A 27,995-nucleotide genomic window follows, 5' to 3' on the forward strand; every position below is an offset into this window, starting at 1 on the left:
GGTGTTCTGATTTGAAGTTCAGTGTTGTCTCCATTATGTTAAGCGCCTTTCTACACATCATGTTCTAGTTAGCTCCAAGCAATTAACCCTTGTAAGCTAAGAGCAGTGGCTTGGTATAGATCTCTCCTCAACTTACAGATCTTTCTGTCTCTACCTGGTGACAGACAAGACTTATGGGTAGATGGAGAAGGTCATCCTTGAACTTGTCCATCTTGTTGTTTCATCTGTAACTTTTTTTTTCCTAGGAACCTTCATAGACCTTAAACTGATTACAGGGAGGGGAGTGTGATAGCTTAGTATTTGAGATCAGGAAGTACTTGGTCTTTTTACTGTTTCTATCTTTGGTTAAAACGATCCAGTGGTTCCCATATGACAGGCCTTACTACAGCAAGAAGGGGAGTCTAGGCCGCCACTTCAAAATGACCTAAAAAACATACCAGGGTCATGTTAGGCCATTTCTAGGTCATTTTGAAGTGGCGGCCTAGAAAACCCAACTTGCAAAAGTTAGGCCAGCACTTCAAAATTAAAAAAATTTTCCTTCCAGAAAGTGCTCCAAAAGCCGCACTACCTCATCAACACAATGTGCACTTTCGAATTCGCCTAATCTTCATCCAATTCTGGATGCTGGTCCTCACCAATGACTGGCAGCACATTGTGACGTTTGTGCTTCTCATGTTCGCCAACTATCTCCTTTTTGCCAAATTGTTCAAGGACAAAATCATATTGGGACGAATCTACGAGCCATCGCAAGAGGATCTTCTGCTAATGCATCAACTCCATCAAGAACGCTAATTGTATATGTATATTTATTGAAAAATTCCAATTTTCTTTTGTATTATTATCCTTAAGGCTTCCGTTTCGGTCGGTTGAAAATCGCCGGCCGCCGACCGGCAGCGGTCCGAGCTGACCGATTTCGTGCCTTTGCTCATCAAAACGGCTATTTAAATTTGTCTGTAGTTTGTCGTAAAATACAGTGCTGCGTATGTAAACACGTTGACGCGCAAGTGCACGAAGACGGTCGGCTCGGTCGGTGGTCGGTCGGTCGGCTTTCCTGACCGAATGAAAGCCTTAATCATCCCCCTTGCCTTTCTATCTATACCTGAAGACTGGTTCTTTTTGCTGTGCTAATTCAATTCTTGTCGTATTGGTTGTGGCCTAACCGTAATTTGTGATTTTCAATTGAACAAAAAAATTCTGGGGGTTGATTGTGACATAATAATTATATGCAATGATTTTTTTAAATTAATTAATTTTTTGCTCAATTGTGGCTCCCTGATTTAACTACCTTTATTCTCTTATTCTTTTTCTTTATCTTTTCCAGTTTTTTTTTTCATTTTTCAGAAGAAATATGTCGAAACTATCGGACCACCAGGCCTACGACCTTCTGGGTCATGAAATTCGAGTCGTGCTGGATACAGGGGACTCTAGAAAAGATGCAACGACTTCTGGGCGATTGATGACTCGAGATCCAGTTTGCCAGGCGTTGGTTCTTGCGAAAATTGAAGAAAAAAGTACCTAAATTGCGCTATAATGACATAAAACGAATTTTCTCAATAGAGCGCATTTTCAGACGGCACAATCGAAACAATCGAATGGATTCCCAGTTGCTCTGTGAAATCCGTCGAATCGATTAGCGAGCCGACCCAGGAAATCAATGAAGAAATCGATCGATATTTTGCGGAGGAAGTGGGCGGAGCCAACGAGTCGGATGAGGATATTCAGAAGAGGTGTGAATTATTGACGTCTTCTTTTTTATTTTCACACGTTTGACGTCAATGAGACGTTTAGAATATTATATCAGTAGAGCGCACTTGACAACACTAGAAATTTAAAAATCTGAATATGAAATTTTGGAATATTGGAATTGTGAGATTAAGGAATTCTGAAATTGTGGGATTCAGGAATTCCGGAATTTCAGGTTTTTGGAAATTTGAAGAGATGAAATTTTGAAATTATGGAATTCCAAAGTTTTGGAATTTGAGATTTTGAAATATTGGATGTTTGGAATTTTAGGATTTCGGCAATTTGGAGTTCCGAAATTTTTGAGCTTTAGAATTTTGGTATTCTGTAATCTTGGAAGCTTGGGATTTCAGAATCTGTAAATTTTGGGATTTTCGGAATTCTGGAATTTTAGAATTTAGAAATTCTGGATTTTCAGAATTTTCGGAATTTTGGAATTTCAGATTTTTGGGTTTGTGGGATTCTGGGAATCTGGAAATTAGAAACTTTGGATTTCCGAAAATTTGGAACTTTTGAATTTTTGGTGTTCTGGAATTTCGAAACATGTCATTTTTGGAAATATGGGATTCTGGAGTTCTGGAATTTCAAATTTCCAAAATTTCAGAACTTTCGGAATTCTGGATTCCGAAATTTTGAATTTTCGAATTCTGGAAATTTGGAATTTTTGCAATTGTAGGATTCAGAAATACTAGAATTTCAGATTTTTTGGACAATATGAAATTCTGTAATTTAGGTAATTCGAAATTCTGTAATTTTGGAAATTTCGGTAAATCTGGAATTCTGTAGTTTTCTGTAGTTTTTGGACATTTGAAAATTCAGAATTTCGGAATTCTGTAATTTTGGATTTTTGGAATTTCAAAAATCCAAAGTTCCAGAATTTAAAAAATTTTGCGATTTTGAAATTCTGGAAATTTTGGTAAATTTGTGTTCTGAAATTCTGTAATTTCAGAATTTCCATAAACTCGCTCTATTGCGAAAATTGCAAATTTCAGTTCAAAAATAGCCTGAATCTCGAAAATCCTTCATTTCCAGATGCCTCAAAGTGGTCAACTACCTAAAATCCCATCACCTCGACGTCGTCGAGAATCCAAACGGCACATGGATCATCGGTCAATGTGTTCGCTTCGAAGCCCCCTACCACGTGGCAAATCTCTATTGTGACCAGCCGATAGTACTCAAAAGGATCACAAAACTTCTCGAAGGAATTCAATAAATTATTATTGTTGATTGATTTATTGTTTGATTGATTCATATTGTATTCGATTTTTGGAATTGTGGGATTCAGAAATTCTGGAATTTCAGGTTTTTGGAACTTGAAAATGTGACATTCTGGAATTTTCAAATTTCGAATTCTGGAATTTCAAAATTATTATTATTTATTATCTTTATTATGTATATTCTTTAATTTGACATATTTTAAAAACAATGAATTTGCGAAAACATTTATTTCTTTCCAACTTTTCGTCCCTTATTCTTCTTACTGCTGCTGCGTCTCTTCTCTCTAGCCATCTCCTCATTGGAACTGTCTTCGAGCCGCTGAGCGGCGCCTGCAAATTTCAATTTTAATCACAAATCATGAATTTGTTATCACCTCGCTTTATCAATTTGATAACGACGTCGGGTTTCGATTCGGCAGCAGCTGTCGCTGCTGGTTCAGCCGGCGACTCGGCGGCGGTCTCTGAAAAAGCGCTCTGCTGCTAACAAAATTCTCATTAGAGTGCATTTAACTCACCCAAAATCAGTACGAGTAGCAAAAATGCGAAAATTCTGTAGTTCTTCATTTTTTCCAGGAGCAAATAAACAGGAAAATGGGCTTCTGACTTTTTGAAAAGAATGAAAAATTCTCGTCTTGGTCGCTAAGAGTCCTAGCTATTGTCCGTTGCCAACATAATTGCTCATTCAGAGCAAAAAAAGTGGGCGGAGCCAGAAAATTGTTTGGGGGGGAATTTCGTAAAAATGCACGTGTTGCAAAAAAGGACGGACCAAAGTTGAAAATTGGGAAACAGAGGGAGTTTGAAAATAAAGGCAATTTTTAGAAAATTCTAGAAAAAAATTCGAAGACATCGAAAAAAAAAACCGAAAAAAAAATCGGAAAAAAAGTTTGAAAAAATCGGAAAACATTTAATTTTTCTCTCGATTTCAGACAATTTTCAACTGATGACCTAGAAAACTCTGAACTTGCGCGGGAACTTCGAAAGAATTTTGAATTTTTTCAGATTTCAGCGCGGGAATTCGATTTTTTCTCAAAATTCGGAAATTTCAAACTCCCGCCGACGGTTCAATGGAGCGCACCACACAAAGCAACCGCAAAAAGTGTGTCAAAGAATGAGTGATAATAAAGCGTATTTTATCACATAAACTCCCGTTTTTTTTCAACCCGATACAAGGAACAGAATAATTGACAGTTTTTGACAGAAAAAGAAGAACAAACTATAATGATAACGGAACATTATATTTCAATATTGATTTCAGTTTTTTTTTGAGTCCAAATTTTCGCTTTAAAGAAGTTTTTACAAGGATTTTTTGAAATTTCAATTTTTGCAGGGTGACGGATACTGTAGATTTTGGAAAAGTAGTAAAAAACAAACTTGAGTTTTGCAGTCCAATAATTGAAAAAAAGATCACAGATTTTTTCGGATTACTGTATTTTCCTTATATTTCTTAAAATTGCAAAATTGGAAATCCAAGAATCAAATCGAAACGTTTCCAAACTACAGTAATCCTGAATAGATCACACTTTGTAGAGAACTGGTTCAAACTACAGTAATCCTGACTTTTTGTATCTTTATTTTTCGGATTACTGTATTTTTCTTGAATTTTTTTGAAAAATTGAAAAGTCAAATTTGGAAGACTTTTTCTACGTTTTCAGATCTACACTTCTAGCTCTGAAAATTTATTTTTTGTATTTTCTGAATTTTTTCTGAAAAATTTAGAAATACAGTAGTAGGGTTCTAGTCAGAGAATCAAAAACCATATAAAACATTTCCAAAACTACAGTAATCCTTAATCAATTGTTTTTCACTTTCAAGGGAACACACATTGTATTAAACTTGTTCAAAGTACCGTAATCCAATATTTTTTGTATTTTCTGAAATTTCTGTTTTGCAGAAAATCCAAAAACCAAATGCAAACATTTCCAAAACTACAGTAATCCTAAAATTCGACCTTTTGAATTTTCAATGGAGCACACTTGTTAGGAGTACAGTAATCCTATGATTTTTGTGTTTTCTGGCTTTTTTGTACCCTTATCTTTTTCGGATTACTGTATTTTTCTTGAATTTTTTTGAAAAATTGGAAAATTCGCATTTGAAATAAATTCTCTAGAATTTACACATTTTCAGATTTTTCTCTGTAAATGCTCTGAAAACGTACAACATATCGATTTTCAGTCAGAAAATCCAAAAACCATATAAACATTTCCAAAACTACAGTAATCCTAAAATTCGTTTGTTTTTAAATTTTCAATGGAGCACACTTTGTACTAAATTTGACTACAGTAATCCTAATATTTTTGTATTTTCTGAAATTTAAGTTTTTGGAAAAGTGGGTTATAAATGAGAAAATCTAGAACTATCTTTTTTTAAATTTCGAAAATTACAGTAATCCTAAAATTCGATCTTTTGAATTTTCAATGCAGCACACTTTGTTTGAAGCTTGTTCAGGGTCCAGTAATCCGATAACTTTTGTATTTTCTGAAACATTTTTTGTATCCTTATCCCTCCTGCCCCTTGAAAATGCTTTCAAAAACTTTGAAAGTGTCCAAGAAACCAAAATCTGAAATTTTCACATTCAGTCATGCGTAGTTTATAGCTCGCTAATTTGTATGTATATATGTTATCAATGATCAACTTCTATTTTTTTTCTTATTCCCTCTTTTACCCAGGAAAAGAAGAAGAAGGAAATCTCTCCAGCGGTTGCCCCAGAAACCGAAAAATAGAGAAACGAGAGAAAATGTGTGACATGTACATATGTAAAAACGGCGGCTCCTAACCTGGTTAGGTTCTCATTTCACCCCTCTCCTTCTTCTTTTTCTTCTCCCACTTCTTAAAAAATTTTGTTTAGTTTATAGGCGCATAGGATGTCCCCCAACGGAACATCCTCCATATGCTGTTGCTCTCGAGTATTCCGAAGGTCTTCGTCATCTCAACAAACGACAAACCCACCGAACAACTCGCATCTAGAGCCTATCGAAATCAAAGTCAACGGCCAACCCCATCTAATGGTCCCACACGTGGCAATCCGTCCCACTTCACCTGCACCAACTATTCCGATTCAATTGGCACCGGACACTCTCTCGGAAATCAACTTGGAACTTTTTGAAACTGCACGCACATCGAGGACTAATGACAGGTAAACTTGCAAAAAGGATCAAGGACTAGTTTGCTCTAGGGTGGGCTCGAACCCGCGGCCTCTTGAACGGTGGCGCAAAACACAACCAGTTGGCTAGTCTCGTTATTAATATAGGGGCACTCGTTTCTAGTTTCGAATTAAAAAAAGTGGGACCTGGAAAAATTCGCGGGCGGCTTCCCGGTCAATTTTTGAGGCCTTGCCTCAAAATCACTACAGTAGTAAACGAAACTTATTTATGTGAGTTCAGTGGGATTTTCTGGACAAAATGTAGATTTCTTGGTATGAAAATGATTGCTAGCATCTCTAGAATCCGTTTTTCATCGAAAAACCGAACTCAATTGCGAAAGTAGCTCGAACGAGGCGAAAGTCTGAAATACAGTGGTCCACATAATCATTGTTCCACCCTGAAGTTTTACTGGAACACCTATTTAGGTCAAGTTTCATGAAAAGGTGTCAACATGAAAGTTGTAGCCCTTCTTGAGACATGGTACCTCGAAAAATTCAGAGTCGACTGCGTGACCCAGAAAAATTTCCTGACCGAAATTCCGAAAAACACGTTTTTTCCCATCCACAAAATCATTGTTCCACTCTCAAAATCACGCTTTTTGGGGAAATTAGGTAGAGAAAATCCTGATAAATTTGATAAATTACAAAATTTTGGAAAGAAGATCAGCTGTGTAGAATTTTTTTGCTTAAAAAGATGAGAAACAAACAAAAAACTGAAAATTAGTTATCTCTGAGTCCTCAATGCATGTGGATAGACTGGAAGTTGGAGTGCCTATCGAAAGATACCGGTTATCAGTAATTTGTTGACCAACTTGGCTCGAAATATCAATTTCTTGGTTTTTTGAGTTCATCCATAATCTGATAGTGTTTGTTAGTTTTGTAAAGCATATGAACCATCAACGCCCATTCATTTTCTAGCAGGTTTATGTTGTGTGAACATTTGAAAGTGGTTTTCTTTGAGCCACTTTGCAGATCTTCTCGATTTAGGGATGAGTACTCATTCATAAAAGTGTTTTTAGGTATTGATACATTAGGTAGGCATGTTGTTGGTGACAGTATCATCGGAAGGGTGATTGAAACTCTCTGTAGCAAGAGTAATGGTTACCGTTGATTGTTGCTACGACCTGAGACAAGGAATTTGAACATTCTGGCGTCGACACCGTAATCACAAATTCATTTTCATTTCATTTCCCTTTTCACAAGATCGCGAGACTTTCAGAGCTGCTCAAACATTATCTCATCATACTTGCCACATAGACTTTATGTTCACTTGACTTCAATTCAACCGAAAAAAGTCGGGAACTTCTTAATTAAACTGACAAAGAGTATCAGATTATGGATGAACTCAAAAAACCAAGAAATTGATATTTTGAGCCAAGTTGGTCAACAAATTACTGATAACCGGTATCTTTCGATAGACACTCCAACTTTCAGACTATCCACATGCATTGAGGACTCAGAGATAACTAATTTTCAGTTTTTTGTTTGTCTCTCATCTTTTTAAGCAAAAAATTCTACACAGCTGATCTTCTTTCCAAAATTTTGTAATTTATCAACAGAATTTTCTCTACCTAATTTCCCCAAAAAGCGTGATTTTGAGAGTGGAACAATGATTTTGTGGATGGGAAAAAACGTGTTTTTCGGAATTTCGGTCAGGAAATTTTTCTGGGTCACGCAGTCGACTCCGAATTTTTCGAGGTGCCATTTCTCAAGAAGGGTTACAACTTTCATGTTGACACCTTTTCATGAAACTTGACCTAAATAGGTCTTCAAGTAAAACTTCAGGGTGGAACAATGATTATGTGGACCACTGATTACGTTTTTGCCGCACTTTTTTGTAGATAAAAAAAAAACTGCGCCTTTCAAATTCTCAGGTCCCACTTTTTTTAATTCGACAATATAGCCAATCGGGCGCTTTCGATAACCTGCTGATAGTGAGAAACAGTTTGCAGCAAACTCCACCCAATGACCGAACTCATTCGAATGACAAGAATCGAAGAGGGGCTTGAAGTGACTCCGCGTGTCGATACAGGACCATCAACATCGATTATCTATCCAAGTAAATGTGCTTGAAATTTGAAAGTTTTGAAATTTTGATAAGTTTTGTGATGAATCAATCACTGATGACTTCAATAAATCTTTTTTGGCTAAAATTTGTTTCTCTAAATCTCTAACTTTTATAAAGCAGCTGCTAGAAAAACATTGAAATTTTTTCAGACATGTCTGTTGTTTCCCAACCGCCTCCACTCGAAACGATTCCTGAAATTTCGGAACGCGAAATTCCCAAAAATAGATCAAAACCCAAAAAAGCAGTTTTCAATGAGGATGGGGATATTACGACGAGAAGTTCCACAAGTAAAAATAGCCATAACATTGTTGTACCGCCCATTTTTAGGTAAGGAATTTTTTGATTTTTTTTTTTGAAGAAAATTTTTTCCAAAAATTTGAAATTTTTATTCCCAAGACCGTTTTCTGAACATTAACATGAAGAAAAAAAAACAAAAGCCAAAAAAAGAATATGAAGAGGGAAAGATCGAACCAAAAAGTGTCATTTCCAAAATGGAGGCGTTTACTACTACGCCATACAGGCAACAGTAGCAGACTGGTGCGTGTCGGTTATAAAGTAGAAACAATTGTGAAGCCGACAAACGTAAACACCGCTACGCCAGAATGCAGACAAACTCAAAAATAAATCGTCTTTCAGCATAACCAATGCCCAACGTCGCGTTTCCACTGAAAGTATTGGTGTCCCAATAATCACAATTCCGTCTCAAACTTCAATTTCCATTCAACAACAACCCTCTCGTGCCCTAATTCGATCTTCCCCAATTTCTAGACGCATCTCAGCAACTCCTCAAATGATCACTGCACTTGTTGCCTACACTTATGCATTCGTAACCACAATGATCACAACGTTTACCAATTTGTTTACAAAGTAGTCGAGAAAGTGCACTCTATTGATAAAATCTGCAAAGGAGAGATAATTATCAATAGAGCACACTTTTTTCTATATTTTTCTTGTTCTTGGGCGTATCTATATATTCTGTGATGATCCACTCTCTTCCCTTTCCTTTCCCTTTTCAACCAACTGGTTCTTTTCTGTATGTAGTACATCAAGTACCCGCTAATTACCATATATAACCCAAATAAATGCATTTCCCATCCCGTTATCTTCAGAAAATGTCCGAAAAAACCAAAATTCTCTCTGCATACATTTTGGGATTCTCTTCAGTATTTCTATTATTCGCTTTTTATTTTCTTAAAATTTTTCATGAAATTCAGGCAATGCAGAAAACAATCGAAATTGAGATCTTCGAGTTTTCAGTGAGACAAACTTTTGGTTTGAAAAGCCCAATAGAGCGCATTTGCAGTATGCATCCAATGAGGCTTGGAGGGAATTGAGTCATCTGAAACGGGCGAAGCGCTACAGTAGGTCTCTCCAGCTCATATTACCTAGGCTATCTTAAGAGATACAAAAAAGTTGTCAATTAGTAAAATGTGTAAAATGAAATTTCCAATATTTTATTAGTTGACAACTTTTCGACATCTTCAACAGGAAATGAGATATATAGGCTTAAAGCTAACGGTACTTGAGACATTCTATTTAAGTGGTTACGATACTTTGGCCCAACTTTTCTCGATACTTGTAAAAGATATCAAAAAGTTGTTAACAGATAAAATGTTGAAAATTTTATTTTACATATTTTACTAATTGACCACTGTCTGATAGCTTTCCTAGGAACTGAAATATTTTGAATCAAAGTAACTTTGTGCCATTTTGTTTCAGATTCAGAACACATCGGAGAAGGAGAGAGAAAAAAGGAAATCTGTCTAAAAGGTTGCTAAAATTACACTATTCTAAATAGAGCAATTTTTCAGACTGCCAAGAAAAGTCGCAAAACTGTCCACCTGGACCACAAGGACCCCAAGGAAAAGCTGGGAGAGACGGAGAACCAGGAGAACCAGGTATCGATGGAACCGATGGATCATCAGGAATCAGTGTAGCTGTGGCTGGAGGTTGTATCAAATGTCCTGCAGGGAAACCGGGAAAACGTGGAAAGAAAGGAGAAATGGGTCGAAAAGGGAAGAATGGAAAGAAAGGAATATCAATGAAAGCAGTGATTGGATCTATTGGACTAATGGGATCAATAGGAGTTCCTGGATATCCTGGATTTCCAGGTCCACCTGGACCTATAGGACCTCCTGGAAGAGATTCTAATAGATTTATTAATCCCCCTGGTCCACTTGGTCCACCAGGAAGAGAAGGATATCAAGGAGCACAGGGACCTGCAGGCTTTGGTAGGTTGTGGCCTTGATTTTCTATATTTGATGGTCTAGAAAAAATGTTTTAGTTTACAACACTGGCCTTGTTGGTCCTGTTGGACTTTCTGGTAGAGATGGATTGAATGGAAAACCTGGAGACACTGGGAAGGTAAGTTTCCTTTAATGCCTACGAAAGTATAAAGGAATTGTCAGATTCTTTTGAATTCTTTAGAATATGTTCAGCAAATTAAGAGCTAATTTTTTTTAGTTGACAAGTTTTTTTTGCAAATGCGCTCTGACGAGATACACCACTAAAACGAAAGTGCGCGCTAAGCAAACTTCCAATTGGCACATCTCGCTAGAGCGCATTTGTACAAAAAAGCTGTCAACTACAAAATTGAAGCTATAGATTTGTTTGATGTATGTTTGAAAATTCAGACAAATTAGATTATTTCAAAGTGCTTTTGTAGTCACTCAAATAATCCGAAAATTAAAAAAGTCTGTGATTTTGAAATTCCGAAATTTTGGAACTTTGGAATTTAAGAGTTTTGGAATTTAGGAATTCTAAAGTTAACTATTTCGTGCAAATGTAGTCTAGCGGGATATGTCAAGTTACAGCGCGCATATACCACAGGAGGTCGGCACCGGGGCGCGCTGAAAGTATGCAAACTTCCACGTGGCGTATCCGTATCTCGATAGAGCGCATTTGTAAAAAAAATTGTCATCTACAAAATTGAAGCTCTAGATTTTGAATATCAATAATTCTGTAATTCTGGAATACTGATTTTTTTTAAAGTGGAAATTCAGGAACTTTCGAATTCTGGATGTCTGAAATTTAGGTATTCTGGGATTTCGGAATTTTAAGATTTCGAATTTTTATAGCTGACAACTTTTCTGTGCAAATGCGCTCTGACGAGATGCGGTGCGTCTGCGCACGGTGAAGGCAAACAAACGTCCAGGCAGCATATTTCGCTAGAGCGCATTTTTACAAAAAAGCTGTCAACTACAAAATTGAAGCTCTAGATCTGTTTAATGTAAATTTAAAATTTCAGGCAAATTAGATTATTTTAAGGTGCTTTTGTAGTCGCTTAAAATTTTCAGACTGGTCGAAAGGGTCGTCCCGGACGGGATGGAAACTACTGCGAGTGTCCTACTCCGCGAATTCCGAGAAGATACATTTGATTCTATCCGGATTTTTAATCGAATAAATGTTTTCTATTTGATTTGTTTTTGGTGACACAATTTGGTGTGATTGCACATGTTGTGCTAATTTACAGTAATCCGCGAAAAGGGAGAGAGATAGAGATGGATGGCAAAACACTTAGGGAATGAGATGTCAAGTGTATCTTTTAGGGGAAGAAGAAGAAGACAATATGACGCGTTGTTTTAACGGAAATTAGGAGAAAATTTGGATAAGTGAGGGGAAAAAGAGAGAGAGAGAGAGAGAGAGAGAGAGAGAGAGAGAGAGAGAGAGAGAGAAAACGAGAAAATTGAGATGATTTGAATGCCGGATATCTGGAGTTTCGAAATTTGGAATTCTGGAATTATTCTGAAAATTGGCTTTTTTTTAAATTTTGGAATTTTTGAATTTTGAAATTCCGGAATTTTCGGAAATCGAAAGTTGAAAATTTTGGATGTTTTTAATTTTGAAATTCTGTTATTTTGGAGTTCTGGAATTCTGAAATATTGGAATTTAAGATTTTAAATTCTGAAATTTAGGATTTTTTGAATTTTTAAATCCTGGATTCTGGGAATATTAAAATTTAGAGACTCCGGAATTCTGAAATTTTCAAATACTTGAAATCTGGATTTCTGGAATTCAGGAATTCAGACATTTTTGCAATTCTCAAATTTTTAATTTCAAAATTCAGAATTTTGAGATTCTGGAACTTTGAAACTCTGAAAATTCTGCCATTTCGAAATTCTGGAAGTTTGAATTTTTTGAATATTGAATTATTGAAAAACTGGAATTCCGGAGTTTTGAATTTCTGGAATTCTCGGAAATTGAAAATTGATTTTTGGAATTTTGGAATAATGGAATTTTGAAATTCAATGACTTTGGAGTTCTGGAATTCTAGAATTTTGGAATATTTAAATTTCATAATTCTGGAATTCTGCAGTTTCGGAATTTTGGATTCTTGTGATTCTGGAATTCGGAGATTCTAAAATTTAGGAAGCCTTGAATTTGGAAATTTGGAGTTCTGAAATTTTGGATTTTTTAAATTCTGGAAGTCAAGTACTCTATAATTCCTAAATTATAGAGATAAAAAGTTCTAGTTTTCTATGTGACCTAGAAATTTTGGATTTGGGGGGAATTGAAATTTTTGAACTCAAAACACAAAATTTCAAAAGTTCAAAAAATTAAAAATTTCAGATTTTCAGATTTTTTTTTCAAAATTCCAAAAAAACCTCGAATCTCCCAGAAGCTACAGTATCCTCCAAGCCAAGGCTCCGCCCCCTTTTTGGGACCACGAACCACAACAAAAGCTCCGCCCCTTTTTTCTGGTCCACTGTTTGCTCAAATCGGTTCAGTAATCGCTTTTCGTCGAATCGTTATCCAATTTTTGAATTTTCTTTTTGATTTTCTTCAGAAAATTTTTAATTTGAAATTTATTTATTTCAAAAAATGAATTATTTTAAAATTCTATTATTGCTATTGGTTTTTTTGTGTGGAATAGATTTTTGAATAGTCTAGGGACTGGAAAATAATTATTTGCAGCATGATGATGGAATACGGTGGCTATTTTTCAAGTAGTACTGTAGCTCAACAAGCCGTAGACGTGCCAACTTCTGCTCCGTCCTCTGTGGCCAATTCGTTTTTCTACACACCCCAGTCTCATAATATTTATCATCAATATGCAACGCCGTATCTTCAGAGTGGAAGGTAATAGTACTGTAATGTTATAGAACTTTCGAATTTTCAAAATTTTGAATTTTGGAATTTAGGTTTTCCAAATTCGCAAAAGAACGGTCTACAAAAACATAAAGGAATAGTCGGATCGTTTTGAAATTTTCAGACTTCACTAATTGTAAGCAAATTCTAACTTCGAGCAACTACAAAAGCACTTTAAAATAAAACAATCTTTTTGAAATTTCTCAGATATACAGAATAAGTCAAGATCTTTAACTTTGTAGTAGACAACTTTTTTATGCAAATGCGCTCTAGCGAGATATGCCACGTGGAAGTTTCCCTACTCTCAGCGCGCATGCGCCACAGGAGATTGGCGCTGGCGCGCAAGGAAATTTTCAATTGGCACATCTCGCTAGAGCGCATTTGTACAAAAAAGTTGTCAACTACAAAGTCAAAGATCTTGACTTATTGTGTATATCTGGAAACTTTCAAAGAGATTGTTTTATTTTAAAGTGCTTTTGTAGTCACTCAAAATTGTCGAATTTTGCATTTTCTGAAAAATAAGAATTTTTGAGAACCATAACCACTGGTCAAAACTCATCGAACTCCTCCACCGGAAACGCAACGTCATCTTCGAATTCGTCAAACTACCGTAATCCAACTCACGACTCACTTCAAGCTTTCTTCAATACCGGACTACAGTATCAATTATATCAAAAGTCACAACTGATTGGAAATGAGACAATTCAACGAACGAGTAGTAATGTATTAAATGGAATACAGAGAAATTCGTTGGTTGGTGAGTAGTGATGTCTAAAAGCCCAATTATCTTGATTTCTGAAAGAGATAGGAAAATTGTGTCAACTAATAAAACATTTGGCATAAAACGATTAAAATTTTATTAGTTTACAGTTGTTTGATATATCTTACAGAAATCGAGATAATTGAGACCAAAGAAACCGTACCTCCAAACTACCGCCATTTTGTAAAATATTTTTTTTGCCTCGAATTATCTTGGTTCCTATGAAAGTTATTACAAAATTGTTCACTATTCGAATGTTTGTCATAATGTCATAAACATTTTATTAGTTTGCCAATTGTTTCTAGTTACAGTTGGGGGGATATGCGCCTTGAAAGTTAGTACACCATGAGGCTGCTAAAAGTGCGCGCTACTTTAAAGGCGCATATCTCAAAAACTACTGTAGCTAGAAAAACCTTGTTCACTAACAAAATATTGTCTATTCAATAAAATGTGGGCGCGCCGCAGGTTGCAAAGTGACACGCCCCTTTATGAAACGCGTGAGAAGAGGGAAAAGGGAACGCGTTCCAAAAAGGTGTCACTTTGCAACCTGCGGCGCGCCCACATTTTATTGAATAGACAATACTCCGCATGAAATGAAAAACATTTTATTAGTTAACAATTTTTCGATATCTCTTATAGGACTCGAGATAATTGGGGTCTAAGCTACTAAGCTGGCGACCGCTACGCCGACACGCGACGCGTCCAAAATTGAACAGATATTTCAGCTAAATACTGCTTCCAGGTGCGCTCTGCTCATCCGGACCCCCATTGAATCCTGCCGAACGTCGCAAACAACGACGAATTCGAACAACGTTCACTTCTGGACAATTGAAAGAGCTGGAACGAGCATTCTGCGAAACTCATTATCCGGATATATATACTCGCGAGGAAATCGCGATGAGAATCGATTTGACCGAGGCTCGAGTTCAGGTTTGGTTTCAGAATCGAAGAGCCAAATATCGGAAACAGGAGAAGATGCGAAGAGTGGGGAAGGATGATGAGGATCCGTCGAAGAAGGATCATATCGTTGGGCTCGACGATATTATTGATCAGATTTGATTCGTTTTTTCGCTTTTTTCCGATTCTGATTGCTTCTTGATCTCTTACCCACAGCGGTAAAATCAGACAAATGGATTTAAATTTAGATTTCACGTTTTCTTTAGACGCGAGCGGTTGCGTCGCGGTCGCAGTTCAAATCTCACTCTGAAACAAATCTGAAGAAGTTTTAACTGCGACCGCGACGCACCGCTCGCGTCTAAAGAAATGTGCCTGATTTTACCGCCGTGTTTACCTGATTATTCCCTAATAAAGTATCTGCAAAAAATTGATAATTTCAAATTGTTACCAGCAATGTATTTGAGACAAAGAGAGACAAAAAATGATGATGATGTGTGTGGGAATGGGGGAGGGATCGAATCAGTGAAATTCAGACTAATTAACAGAGTGAATAATTAAATAAAAGTGATAAAAGTGGCTGCTCACTGGTTTTGAGTTGAAAGACACACGGAAAGAAAGGGAGATTTTTTCGGGAAGGCATGTCAGGAAAAAAAGGGAAATAAATTAACATTTAAGAAACCAAGCGAAAAAGAAACTTAGTCGGAATCCGAATCGCTCAACTCTATTATCGGACTGTGCACCTTGCGCTTCTTGCTGTTCGAATCGTCCTGAAATTTTATTTTAGAAAGCGTCAAAGGCACGCCAGCTGCTTACATCCATATCACCTCCTTTCCGCTTCGACTGCTGTGACGATGAAGGCTTGTCTCCAGCGGATCCTTGTCTGAAAAAGAAATGTAAATTGGCTTCCAACCGAATTTGTGCATTTGCGCGTCAGCGTGTTTGCGTACGAAGCATGTTATTTCACGACACATTTCTAATTTTACCTATTGCCTCTCAATGTTCTTGACGATGACTGCTCCTTGTGCTCCTGAGCAATAATGTCCATTGCGCCGAACAGATTACTGTACTTTTTGACGAGCAAATTTGATTTTTCGTTTCTACAAAATAGATTTTATCAGGATCAGGATCTTGTAACCTACGCTCTAATACTGGCAAATGCTTCCTGCATAACATGTTTGCCAAGGAAGGCTTCTGTATTCTTGTTCTTCTTCTCGACACACGTGGCACTAAAGTGTTGAAGGTGTTCGAGGACTTGTTGCACAGTCAACTTGTATTGTTGACCCTTCTTGGTGGATTTTATTCCGACGCCCAGAATGTCGTTTTGCTAAAAATTAGGAAATGTAAATTGTCAATGGAGCCCCCCCCCCCCCCCAAGCTGACCGATATTAGAGTTTTGAGTAGGGAGGAGACGATTTCAGCGATTTTGCCACACTGATCCGAATCTTCTATAAGCACTTTCAGCGCATCGATTGGGAACTTATCATCCTTCTGAGGCAGCCGTTGGAATATCGATCGAATTAGACCGGGCCATGGTTCCCGATCCATCCTTTTCAGCATCAGAAGCATATTCGAAATCGCCTCGTCATGAATCTTAGAATCCATTCGTGGCACACAACTCAAAAACCACTCTACTGGAACGCCATCAGCGTGCACTAGATGCCAGAAGATCCATTGTGCCGCTGTCGACCATTCCACCGATTCCATGAGCATTTTGGAGAATGTGTCCTTGCGAAACAGTTTGATTTCCTCTCTAATAATCTCACTAAGGAACTTTCTCAACTGAGAGGCGTCTAGATTCGCACAGAGTGTAGCCATTAGCATCGGACTCTCCATGACCTCCTTTTCGAATTGAACAAATGAGAAGATGAAGAGATAACCGAACAATCGATTATCATTCACAGCACACAATTGCAAATCCGTGGCCAACATCTCATCGACACCTCGACCACTTATTTTTGCAATATCTCGATAGCAAGATATCACTTTATTCGCTGATGTTCCATAGGTTCCTTTGATGAAATAGAGGAGCACATATGTCAGCGATGAATCCTTCTCCCGCATTGCAGCCATCATTGTCGTTAGCATTTCTCGAGAGTTGTCATCGTTATCCGGCGGGGAGCAGAGAATCTTCATAAACGAGTAGACAGGATGTGTGAACGCTTCTGATAGATCCTTCTCCTTTTCAGGTAGCAATGATTGTTCGGGGGTCACTACAGAACCCATAATAGCCTGAAGGCATTGTGCAGCCAGATCTTGTTGCGCTTCGTCAAAGTTTTCTTCCTAAAATGAATTTTTTGGTAAGGAGCTGTGGAAGGTCCCACAACTACCGTAACCTAAAAATGAATATACCGTAAAACCTGTATTAGAAGGGCCCCTTCAAAATATGTCATTTTTCGGTGAAAAATATTCATTTTTTGAATAATTTCGAGAAAAATAGCTGGAAGGGCCCCCTCTAATAGAAGGGCCCTCCGAGAGCGGCTTGGAAAAATAGAAGGACCGGTCCTTCTAATACAGGTAATAGGGTATTTGATTTTCACTGCTCTTCGTCGATTTTTCTGTTATTTTCCCTGACAGACAACATCCAAAAAAAAGAGATATTTGATAAATTCGAAAAATAAATATATTATTAGGTTACGGTAGTTTTCGTTGCGATACCTTTTTGCCACCTACCGTATTCAACATGTGCTGTAACAAGGCTTCAATCGTCTCACACTTATCCGCATCATCATCCAAATCCTTCCATTGCGCTCTTAACGCCTCCATTTTCACACCTATTTCCCCTCTCAACAGTTTTACCAACGACTTCAAATCTTTATCTTCCTTGTCCTCTTTCTCCTTTTGTAACCTATCGGTATTTGATGAAGAAGGCTTGTCAATAGTCACTGGAGGCGTTGCAGAAGAGGTCGACGACTTCTCATCTGACGATGATGCTCTTGGCTTTGTGATTGGAGCTGGTGGTTGATCTTCCTTCTTCTTAGCTGGTCTTATCAATGAACTTCCATTGGGATTCCTCACAAAATCCGGGAAAACGACGCGCAGCAATTCGGACACTTTTCTGTCGATTTTCGAGTTCTCCAAAATCTGCGCAAGATTGTGTTGAAGCCTATCTCTACAATATCTCATGGCATTGTTGACGTTGCGACGGATGTACTCGGCACTGGATGGTTGAAGAACGTCTACCGATTTACATACATATTCCAGAAGAGAATTGGCAAATTGCGAGCAATGAGAGCCTTGAACGATGGAGTTGGGATGGGGTGTAGATGGAGACAGGAAGAGGGCGTATCTGACAACGTTCAGGGGTAGTTCCACGTAGTTGAAGTTCGTCGGATTCCTATCGTCACAACCGAACCAATCGGCAAATAGACAGAGTTTCAGCCATTGTTGTTCTGGGCCGGGCTGGAAAAATGAGCTTATTTTAGGATAATGTCATCATTATGCCTGAGGTTTCTGGGCTCAGAAATCAGTCCAAAGTGACGCCCAGTTTCCCAAAATTCCGATTCGCACAGCTGAAACCAGCGCGGGTCTCCAAACGATAGGGGTGTACTGTCGCACTGGTTTCGATTGTGCGAATTGCAAACCTTGGGAAGCTTGGCGCTTTCTAGACCCAGAAATCCCAGGAAGCGGCATTAGAAATGTCTCAAGACTCTTCAAAATTAGGGAAAATTGTCATTTTTAGGCAAAAATGTTGTTTTTCAATTCTCACCGGCGCCGTGGAAACGATCAAATGCAGCAACTGAATCCGATTTTCAAACGCAGCTGGCGGCACTTTCGCTGGATCCATCGTCATATACAGAAGGTGTCGAACACACTCTGCCCTCAACGCCGGTCCATCATTCCCTCGGAAGTATTTATTCGAGAACCAAGAGAAATAAATCAACAAGTTCTTTCCTCCATTATGCACCATAAACATGATTTTCCTCTCCAACTCGATACTAATTCGAACATGTTGTAGATAGTGATTCTTTCCCCAATAGTCTTCCGTTGAAGCCACTCCATAACTAGAGGGATTCATTAGAATATCCTTCCAGATCTCCTCGACTTGTGGTAGCCGTCCAAGACGAATAAGGACCAACATAAAATCTCTTCCTAGTGTTAAACAATCCATTTTCCGATTCCTTATCACCCAGCAGACGAAATCCGTCATAGATTCTCGGAATGTGTCTGAAGCGGTAATTGGGGCTGGCGTATAGGAGATAACGGATGTAGTGCATGTGATAATGTTTCCAACGAGTGCAGCGGCTGCTTTTTGAGATTTGAACCAGGCGTCGTTCTCACGAATTATGGCGGCGAGCTGTAAAAAATTTATTATAGATTTTTGATTTATCTGTTTGCTTTTGAGGCAGGAAACTATAAACTAAATAATAAATTTCCGATTGGGAGCGTCATAAAAACCTTCGCAAAAATCCTCTGCTTCGATACATTATCAAAACAGCCATTCGCCACTCTATACGCGTTCATGAGCACATTCTCAATCTGTTTCACATTTTGTCGAATCGCCTCTCGAATCAGACGAACCAGCTGCTCTCGACACGCCAGATGTATGTGTGGCCAGCATTCTGGAAATTAGAAGTTTTGAAAAAATGTGAAAAATTTGTTCAAACCGAAAAGAATCATATTCATATTGCAGAGCACATTGTGCCAATACTCCACGCCACCGCCGTTGATGAATCGGATAATCTGGAAAATTTAATTTTTTTTTGATTTTCGAAAAAAAGACCAAAACCCACCCTCTGATAAAGCTCTAAATTATCAGCACTCGTAAGAATATGATACATTAAGCCTATGGATTTGGAGTCATGTTGGTCGTCTTTGAGAATTAGGATGTCGATGACCTCCTGAAAACGAATCTCTTCCATAAAACTGCCGACAATCCATGTTTTTTTTACCTTGTCCGATTTCCCAGTGATACGATTATCAAGACCAATCGAGTCATTGACGAGTCGAGATATGATTTCAGGAGGCACCTCGCATTTCATGTTGATTTTCATCAACTTTTGCACGCGCCTCGCGAATTGTTCGTTCATTTTGTGTGTGTGTGTGTGTGTGATGTTGCCTAGACACTTTTTCTCGAAATTCTCTGCAGAAATTTCGAAGAAAATCTGTCAGAATCTCGACCGAAAACGTGCCACTAAACCTTTATCCGCATCAAAAAAGCCAATTTTTTTCCGCGAAAATTTTTGAGTCCAGCGGCGCGCGCTTGCATCACAGCTTCAAATGTTGCGTCCCAAAAATGTTGTTTTCGCTTGATTCCCCCCATCGATTCCTCTAATTTTTCTCTCCCTATCCCATGCTTTTCGTCACATTAGACTGATTTCAACGATTTTTTCTTGGTTTTGATAGCGGAAAACAGCTGAAAACCACTGAAAATCACCAAAGAAAATTAACCAACTTTTTGCAGAGATGCCTGTCCGAGTGGCTGGAAAAGCCATTCGCGACCTGGAGTATCTTCATTCGAAGGTAAATCTATCGGAACTTTTCGATGGCGAACCGCCCGCCATGCACAGTCACATCGAGCGGACGCTGGAGGCATCGGAAACGTTTCTGAGTGACAACGACACCGTCATGTTCGCTTCTGCCACCATGAAGCGTATTCTCATTATTTATCAGTGAGTAGAAACCTAGTATAGTCAGAAAAGAGGCATCTTTCAAAACCCTTTTTTCCAGAAACTCCACCGCAGAGCTTCCAAAACAGTACTGGAACCCGATCATTCTCCACATTCGTCGCATTTGGGACTACTCGGCGGATCGTGTGTGCCACGATGCAGTTGACACCTTCTCCACACTCCTCGAAATCCATCTCCGCCAATGCGAAGAGTGTCTAGACCGTCCTGCAGGCGACAGTCATGCCAACTGCGATTGGATCAACGAGATCACTCAATGGCTTCTAGAACCCACGTCGCTGTGCCGTTCTCGCTTCAGATGCATCTCGCATCTTGTCGGCCAGTGTCCCACACTTCGTCTCAACCTTGGCAGAGACTTCTTCGCTCGAACCTACCCGCTCATCTCGAATCCATCGTTCTCATCGGTTATTTTCCAACTCATCGTTGATAATATTTTTGATAGGGATGAACTTTGGGAGATGCACTGTCAGGAGCTATTGAGTACTACTGATGCGAAATTGATCAAGTCTAGATTGATCCCACTGCTCCAGAAGTACCATAGTGGGAACAAGAAAGATCAGAAGCCGTTGGAATCGGATACAGCTGTCAAGTTCTTAAATCATTTGCTGATTCAATTGAATTGTAAAGTTTCTTTTCCAGAAGCACAATTCTAAAAAAACCATTTTCTAGCAAACAACCCACCCAGTGATCTGCAATCCCAGCTGGAAATCGTCCATGCTCTTGTCTGTACCACGTGGCCACGAAAGCAAGGAAAGGACAATGATCAGCCAGCCAACCTCGTCGATTTCTCCAACTGGAGTCAATGCATCACAGACAGAACCATGTCCGCAGCGATCGTCCACGTGGAAACCGACGTCCGGCTGGCAGCATTCAGACTTGTCGTGGAGAATCCGAGAAAGACGATCGCGTTCAATGAGCAGGATATCGAGTACATCAAGACGTTCCTCGCTTCCAACATGCCCATTCAAAGCCCCAGCAACCGTCAGCAACTCCTGGCGGCCTACAAATTCATGTGTCAAAGGCTCGGAGCATCGGCTGAGTCGTATCTCAAAATGCCACAACCACAGGATAGAGACTCGGATTCGTTCAGCCCTGACTCGTCGAGTCTTGAGAATTCCAACACGCTGAAGTACAAACTGGGCAAGGATCTGTGGATTCATCCGATTCCCGAATCTTACATCCAACTGGCGAAATGGATGGCCAAGTTGGCATTTGAATCGATCTCATCGAAAGCCAATTACTACAGACGAATTATGGGTTTAGGACAGATCGATGTGCTATTCAATCGTGAGAACTTTATCACCGATGGAAAACAGCTATTCGCGGATCGACTGAATTTGGACAGCACGTTGGGATCAGATCGTCATAAACTCGTGATGGATTGCCTTGATGACTCGTACGATCTTGTTCAGAATACCGCATTGGGTCTTCTCAAAAAGCTAGACTTTGGAAATATCAAGATGAACGAGGAGAATTATCTGAACGACGCGTTGGAGCTGATGACGTCAACTAGATCTCGAAATTCCACATCAGCTGTCTTCAGAATGCAGTACTATCTTGCCAGACAGCCGGAGAGATACACAGCATGCTTGCGAAGATTCCTACAGGACTTGAACGAGAGAGCCAACGGAGCTGAAAAAGAACTTATGCTCATCACCTCCCTTCCAGTGCATCCCATTCTCAATATGATCGAGCTTCTTCTCAAAAACGCCACGTGGCAAAATTCAGAAGAGGCTAAGCTGGCATTCTACAAAGAGGATATTCTAAAAGAGTTGCTTCCCATTTGCAATCGAATCGTTGCAATTGTGAGTCCTGTCGTTCATAACATGTCACCAGAAGGATACATTCCGGACGAGATGCTCAATGAGATGTATGGAACGACGACTGATCGACTCGCCGAGCTCTCTCAGCACCTTCTTGTGTGCTGTTGGAGAGCACATAAGCACGTCTCCGGAATCTTCTCGTGGATTATTGAAGTGGTAAATTTTACTACAAACAACGTATCATTTTTCCTGAAAACTATCCTTTTTTCCAGCTCGCCCCGAAGAAAATAGTCTCAAAGGAAGAAATCGAAGCGATTGGTACATTCTACTGGACACAGCTGACCGAGTGCAAACATCGTGGAGCATTCGAATCGGCCACCGAAGGATTCACCCAACTCTGTCAATTCCTGTGGACCACCGATATCGAAGACCTTCCGAAGCCAGAAACCTGGTTGGATGAGATTCTCGCAGCGACACGTGGCGAACAAGATCTCACGAATTTGTGCTCGACGAGACGAAGTGCTGGACTCCCGCATCTGGTTCACTCAATTGTTTCCACTGAGCCTAGAAGCAATGAAAATGCTGCTCTTTTCAAAGCAACGAGCTCGTTGTTGAGTATGGATGGAAAGACAGTGATGTATCGTGTCCACTCGATGAATGTGATGAAAGTGCTCATTCAAAGTTCACAACTCCACGAGAGAATCGTTTACTGCTACGAGCAATGTCTGAAAGTGGCAATTGATGCATGTCGAGCGGATTGGAGTGAGCGAAACGCGGCTTCTCAGCTGTTTGCCGCTCTTCGAACCAAGATTTTCGGTGTGATGAGATCCGCTCAACGATCGTTGCAAGTTGATGGAAAGAATCGAAAATCGAACTACGAGTTCTTCTCGAAATTCCCAACACTCTATAGATTCCTCTACGAACAAATTGAGAACCACGAGAATCATTCGGAATTCTCACTTCTTCCACCACTAGTGGTTTTGACCCATCTGTATACACCTCCTTCGTCTACTGATCTCTACCCGTTGGGACCATTCATTCCACCACTTCTTCGAATCGCTCTTCGTGAGAAACATGAAAGTCTTAGAGCTCACGCCGTTGCAGCGATTCTAGCGATTTCCGATGTTTACGCGAAAGCTGATTTGTCTCAATGGGTACAGGAGTTTAAGTTTGATGTGAGAAGCTCGCTGTTTGCTTAATTTCATAAAGAAGTTTCAGAACGCAAGCCAAAACCAGCTACACAGTTTCCTTCTAATCGTTGAAGGCCTCGGAAACTACGGGGAATACTTCAATCGGATGTTACAAGTGGTGAAGCACGTTCTGGAAAGTCTCGTCTTCCGCGGCTGGTGCGATTTCACCATCAACCAACTGCTCACCATTGCCAATTCGTTCGGGCTCAACTTCGATGTAGATGACGTGGATTTGACGAAGGCGGTTCTGTCGAAACGCCCGATTGCTGTGCGACTTTTGCGAGATCGTGACGCCTTCAAGTCGGAGATGTGCCATCATTTGCGCTCCTATGATACTCGACGCGAGTTGTACAGAACGATTTACAAGCAGGGATGGGATGCGTGCATTATGGTGAGCAGGTTCCATTCAATTTTCAGCTCGTTAATCAACTTTTTCCAGCTATTCCGTGCTCACGTCATCAACATTGCCATCATGGATTTGGCGTCACTGCAGACCGTTCAGTGCGATGCGAAACGAGTAAGAGATATTCTATTTTCAATAAATACTAAGAATTCCGATTCCTACAGATCATGAAGATCCTCACATGCACCACCGACGAGTTCATGAGTCAGCAGAATATGCAGAAAGCCGTGGAAACCATTGAGAAGCATCTCGACACTCCAGACCATTCGTGGACGCTGTAAGGTCTTTTTTCTGTGATCTCTAAGTCATGCCCCTTTTACAGCCCATCTACTATGGCGTACGCGACAAAGATCAGATACGGAGGCTGCTTGTATCCGGACAACGAGCTCATCTCGTGGATCCGTGAGAGCTACGAACTGGATGATCCGGAAACTAAACAGGTTGGTTTTGGCCGCGGACTGGATCCCACCTGTAGACTGAATCTTGTATTCCAGATTGCTCTGGATCTCGGTGGCATGTTCGTCAGTCGCATCCCATCGAAACTCTCCTACACGGAATCTGACAAAGAGATCATCTCAGCCGTCATGCTATATCTTCAGGACGAGTCGGACTTTATGCGCCAAAGAGTGAGTGATGGCCTAGGAAAACCCCTCAAACAGAAAGTTCTTCCAGACCGCCTACCATTTGGGTCATTTGATTCATGACACTGGCTACCGTGCACTGAACCCGGAGATCTGTCGTGTGTTGGTCACCAAATACTGTCTTAACGATGGAAACGAGAAATTGGAGCGATTCTCGATCCCGGAGAACAGGCACAAGACTATGGAAGAGGTTCAGAATACCGTAGTCTTTCCAATTCATCTGAATTCCCATTTTTTCCAGCGTGACGATTTGTTCGACGCGTGCGCCGTCAACCAGTACGAGGAGTCTCAGCTGTTCGGCGACATCCAACTCTACGAAACGAGCCTCGGATTCAGTGGATACAACCAGGAGATGTACGATATCGAATACTGATTTTTAGCCAATCGCCTAGCCATGTTTTTTTATTGTGATAGCTATTTCTCTTACACACTATTTAATCTTTTTTATTTCTTTTTATTCCAAAATATCGTGAAATTTGAATCGATTCTCATTTGATCCCATCCCATCCATAGATTCCCTTTCCTTCTCCAAATCGGTTAGCTGTTCGTTCAAATCCTGTTATCTTAATGCAATACGATACCCACTTTTTTGTTTTTTTGAATATTCCAAATCTAAGAAAATCTCTCTCCCTCTCACAAAAGAGCAGGAATGCGCCTCGGTTCCCCCTTCTCTTCCATCCAGTTTTAGTTCTATTATTATTTTGTCTCTCTCTCTCTTTTAAAATGCCATAACATTCTAAAAACTACTCCTCGATTTTTCTAAAAAGTACATTTCATATTTTTGGATTTTATACATAAATTGTTTTTGCCTTGACGAAAATTGGGCTGAAAACAACAAGTCTATAATTAGGGGTTTATTGTGATTTTTTTCAAAGATTCAGGATCTTCCGATTTCAACTGACAAGACGCCTTCATCAAATCAATTTAACAGTCAAGGAGTAAACTCATTGATCATCTGCCACGTCATCAGATGTCCTTCCTTTTCTATCTTCTACTTCAATCATTTGCCGTTATCAGTGATAACTTCTCACACAGTTCCCAAATCAATTTCTTCGTTATCCTTCGTGTAAAACGCTGAACAGAGCAATTGGTTTTCCTGTAAACATCTTGAAATTCAAATGACCGTAAACTCTAGAATGATCCTCCCCCTTAACTGCAAGTTTGAGCCGATTTATCTCATTTCCTATGAAAGATATCAAAAAGTCGCTAACTGATAAAATGTTATTGACATTGTGATAAACATTTTATCAGTTGACAAAAATTTGATATCTCTTACAGGAACCGAGATAACTTGGCTCAAAGTAATTGTAAATGCTCTAATGGAACTGCACTTTGAGCTCGTATATCTCGGTTCCTGTGGCAGGTATCAAAAAGTTTTCAACTGACAAAATATATTTGATTATATGATGAACATTTTATCAGTTGACCATTTTTTTATGTCTTCTACAGAAAGTGAAATATATGGGCTCAAAGTTAAGACACATTCTCTGAGAGAATTGAGATCGGGTCAACAGGCGATGGCAATGGAAAAATACCAAAATGGTCCTAGGAGTCTGATATTGTATGTGGTGGGTATAGGTGCTACTCTAAGACTTTTGACCATAGTACCCATAAGCCACGCCCCATTCTGGGCGCGAAATGAAAGTGAAAGAAAATTCAAAAAAGTAAAATTTTCTTTACTTCCGGGTTACTGTAGAAAATTGGTCCCAACACAAAAAATGATCAAAAATGTACCAGGAACAAAAATCTGAAACATTTGAGTTGATATCATTATTTTGAACGAAATTAATTTTTCGGGGTTACGTTATTATATCGCGGCCAGGAGGGGGCGTGGTCTATGAGTACCATGGGCAAAAAGCTTAGAGTAGCCCCTATACCCACCACATACAATATCAGACTCCTAGGACCATTTTCATTTTTTCCATTGCCATGGTGTTTTCGAGTTTCTCAGAGATTGTGTCTTAAATGTTAAGGGCCATTATAGAGTGTTACGGCAAGCACAGTTAATTGAGATCTCCCGATCGTTATTAGAAATTAGAATTTTTTGAACCAGAGAATCAGAGTTTTCAAAGCATCAGTAAATTCATTGTTATCTCTTTTACTTTGTCCCTCCCCTTCTTTACAAAAATTCTCTACAAAAAGGCTAGAGAGTTTTATCAAATGAAAGTTCACTTACACATTATTTACCATAGCTCTTTAAACTGTACACTGACTCCAAGATTCATCTCACACGACTTCAAACATAATGGTTTTTGACTTCAGGGTTGAAGATGGTCTTGTCTTTTTTTTTTGTTCTGTCATAGAGTAGACGGGAATCAGCCGCCAGGACGAGTAGCCGTGCCTAACTCTTCTTTATGCTCTTTTCTAATTCATACCTTTTTCTTTGTTACCAAACCCATATCTGAATAAATTTGAGAATATCCATGTTCTGATAGAATTAAAATGGAAGGGTACAACACCAAAGCTTATCAAATTTCCAAAGTTAAAAGTCTCTTGTCATTTTGGTGCTTTCAAAAAAATTAGATTTATATCTTTTTTGATTCTCAAGGTAATACCGAACAACTAGGTGTACTTATGAACCTCCAATGCACTGTACTAATCCCCCTTTTGGGACAAAGGAGAGAGGATGCTCACCAGTCAAGGGCATTCCTTTACACACATCATTGGACACCCAATGTCTTGTGTCTCTTTTAGACCATCTACCACGTCATCGTAAAAGGTTCCTTCTGTAATTATTCATCATCTATCTCAATCCCTTTCTCTGACCACCCTTCTTATTACTCCGCATTTTTTTTCAATATTTTCAGAACAAATGATTCTATCAAAGTATCCGTATTTGGTCCAAAATGAGATACTTCACGACATGGAATATTCCGAACTATTCATGCTTTCTTTTGTTTCAAAAAATATGAAAAAATTCATCAAATTGACCCAAGAGAAGAGATTCAAAAGTATCAGTTCTATCAGGTATGACCGTGAAAAATTAGGTTCATCGTTGGTTTATATTCCCATCAATTGGGACATTATATTGGAAATGGTAAATTGCAAGAACTGGAACAAATTAATGAAAGAGATCGAAGAAGCGAATGGTGGATATCATAATTTCCAGTTGAATGTGTCTGGAAAGATTCTCCGTTTTTAGTGAGTCACGATGAGGAAAGAGTCATTAAAATATCATTATTTCAGAATGTGTTATAGCAACGGTCATCCATACTATGTTTTCACGATTGTGACAAACAGTCTATAATGAAATCGATCCATAATTATTTTCTCGATTTCTTCGGAAATTCAATGCAGTATTATTCTCTAAACTCCAAAACGTATCATACTCACGCCATCGCGGTTGGGAACCTGAAAAACGCAAATTTCGAAAATTTTGAAACGTGTTTTGAAAAAACGTAAAGTTGAACGTTGTTGAGTCGCTACTCACCGAAAAGCCGCGACGCGACCGCGCTACGCGTTCAA

The 27,995-nt window shown here is 39.2% G+C and overlaps 7 protein-coding genes across 7 annotated transcripts in view; 5 read left to right on the forward strand and 2 right to left on the reverse strand.

The window, feature by feature from the left end:
- The window catches only part of CBG22275, a gene marked incomplete at both ends in the record, with an annotated part of 3,012 nt that extends 2,220 nt beyond the window's left edge, over positions 1-792 (forward strand). The window contains one exon of the mRNA XM_045242363.1: positions 545-792. Coding sequence (XP_045097532.1) covers positions 545-792 — 248 coding nt within the window. The remainder of the gene's footprint in view (positions 1-544) is intronic.
- A 556-nt stretch (positions 793-1,348) lies between these two features.
- Positions 1,349-2,953, forward strand: CBG22276 (the record flags this gene model as incomplete). The annotated part of the gene is made up of 3 exons (XM_045242370.1): positions 1,349-1,511; positions 1,571-1,742; positions 2,773-2,953. The coding sequence occupies 3 exons, from the start codon at positions 1,349-1,351 to the stop codon at positions 2,951-2,953; spliced, it is 516 nt and encodes a 171-aa protein (XP_045097533.1).
- A 230-nt stretch (positions 2,954-3,183) lies between these two features.
- Positions 3,184-3,521, reverse strand: CBG22277 (the record flags this gene model as incomplete). Its single annotated transcript, XM_002638982.1, has 3 exons — positions 3,184-3,287; positions 3,332-3,418; positions 3,473-3,521. 3 exons carry the CDS (start codon positions 3,519-3,521, stop codon positions 3,184-3,186), a joined length of 240 nt encoding a protein of 79 aa, XP_002639028.1.
- Positions 3,522-8,061: 4,540 nt separating this feature from the next.
- Cbr-col-52 lies at positions 8,062-12,894 on the forward strand (the record flags this gene model as incomplete). The annotated part of the gene is made up of 6 exons (XM_002638983.1): positions 8,062-8,155; positions 8,314-8,491; positions 9,422-9,525; positions 9,976-10,395; positions 10,449-10,528; positions 12,742-12,894. 6 exons carry the CDS (start codon positions 8,062-8,064, stop codon positions 12,892-12,894), a joined length of 1,029 nt encoding a protein of 342 aa, XP_002639029.1.
- A 185-nt stretch (positions 12,895-13,079) lies between these two features.
- Cbr-ceh-17 lies at positions 13,080-15,071 on the forward strand (the record flags this gene model as incomplete). Its single annotated transcript, XM_002638984.1, has 3 exons — positions 13,080-13,243; positions 13,786-14,009; positions 14,755-15,071. The coding sequence occupies 3 exons, from the start codon at positions 13,080-13,082 to the stop codon at positions 15,069-15,071; spliced, it is 705 nt and encodes a 234-aa protein (XP_002639030.1).
- A 533-nt stretch (positions 15,072-15,604) lies between these two features.
- Positions 15,605-19,936, reverse strand: CBG22280 (the record flags this gene model as incomplete). Its single annotated transcript, XM_045242391.1, has 11 exons — positions 15,605-15,676; positions 15,723-15,789; positions 15,893-16,006; positions 16,049-16,233; positions 16,290-17,189; positions 17,580-18,308; positions 18,616-19,203; positions 19,305-19,468; positions 19,514-19,589; positions 19,640-19,747; positions 19,799-19,936. 11 exons carry the CDS (start codon positions 19,934-19,936, stop codon positions 15,605-15,607), a joined length of 3,141 nt encoding a protein of 1,046 aa, XP_045097534.1.
- A 376-nt stretch (positions 19,937-20,312) lies between these two features.
- On the forward strand, positions 20,313-24,903 carry CBG22281 (the record flags this gene model as incomplete). Its single annotated transcript, XM_045242395.1, is given in 8 exon segments — positions 20,313-20,518; positions 20,577-21,154; positions 21,203-22,512; positions 22,569-23,471; positions 23,506-24,003; positions 24,054-24,166; positions 24,212-24,515; positions 24,532-24,903. 8 exon segments carry the CDS (start codon positions 20,313-20,315, stop codon positions 24,901-24,903), a joined length of 4,284 nt encoding a protein of 1,427 aa, XP_045097535.1.
- Positions 24,904-27,995: the final 3,092 nt, after the last annotated feature.

The sequence above is a fragment of the Caenorhabditis briggsae genome (genome assembly GCF_000004555.2).
Source record: "Caenorhabditis briggsae complete genome, chrI, whole genome shotgun sequence".
NCBI classification, from domain to species: domain Eukaryota; kingdom Metazoa; phylum Nematoda; class Chromadorea; order Rhabditida; family Rhabditidae; genus Caenorhabditis; species Caenorhabditis briggsae.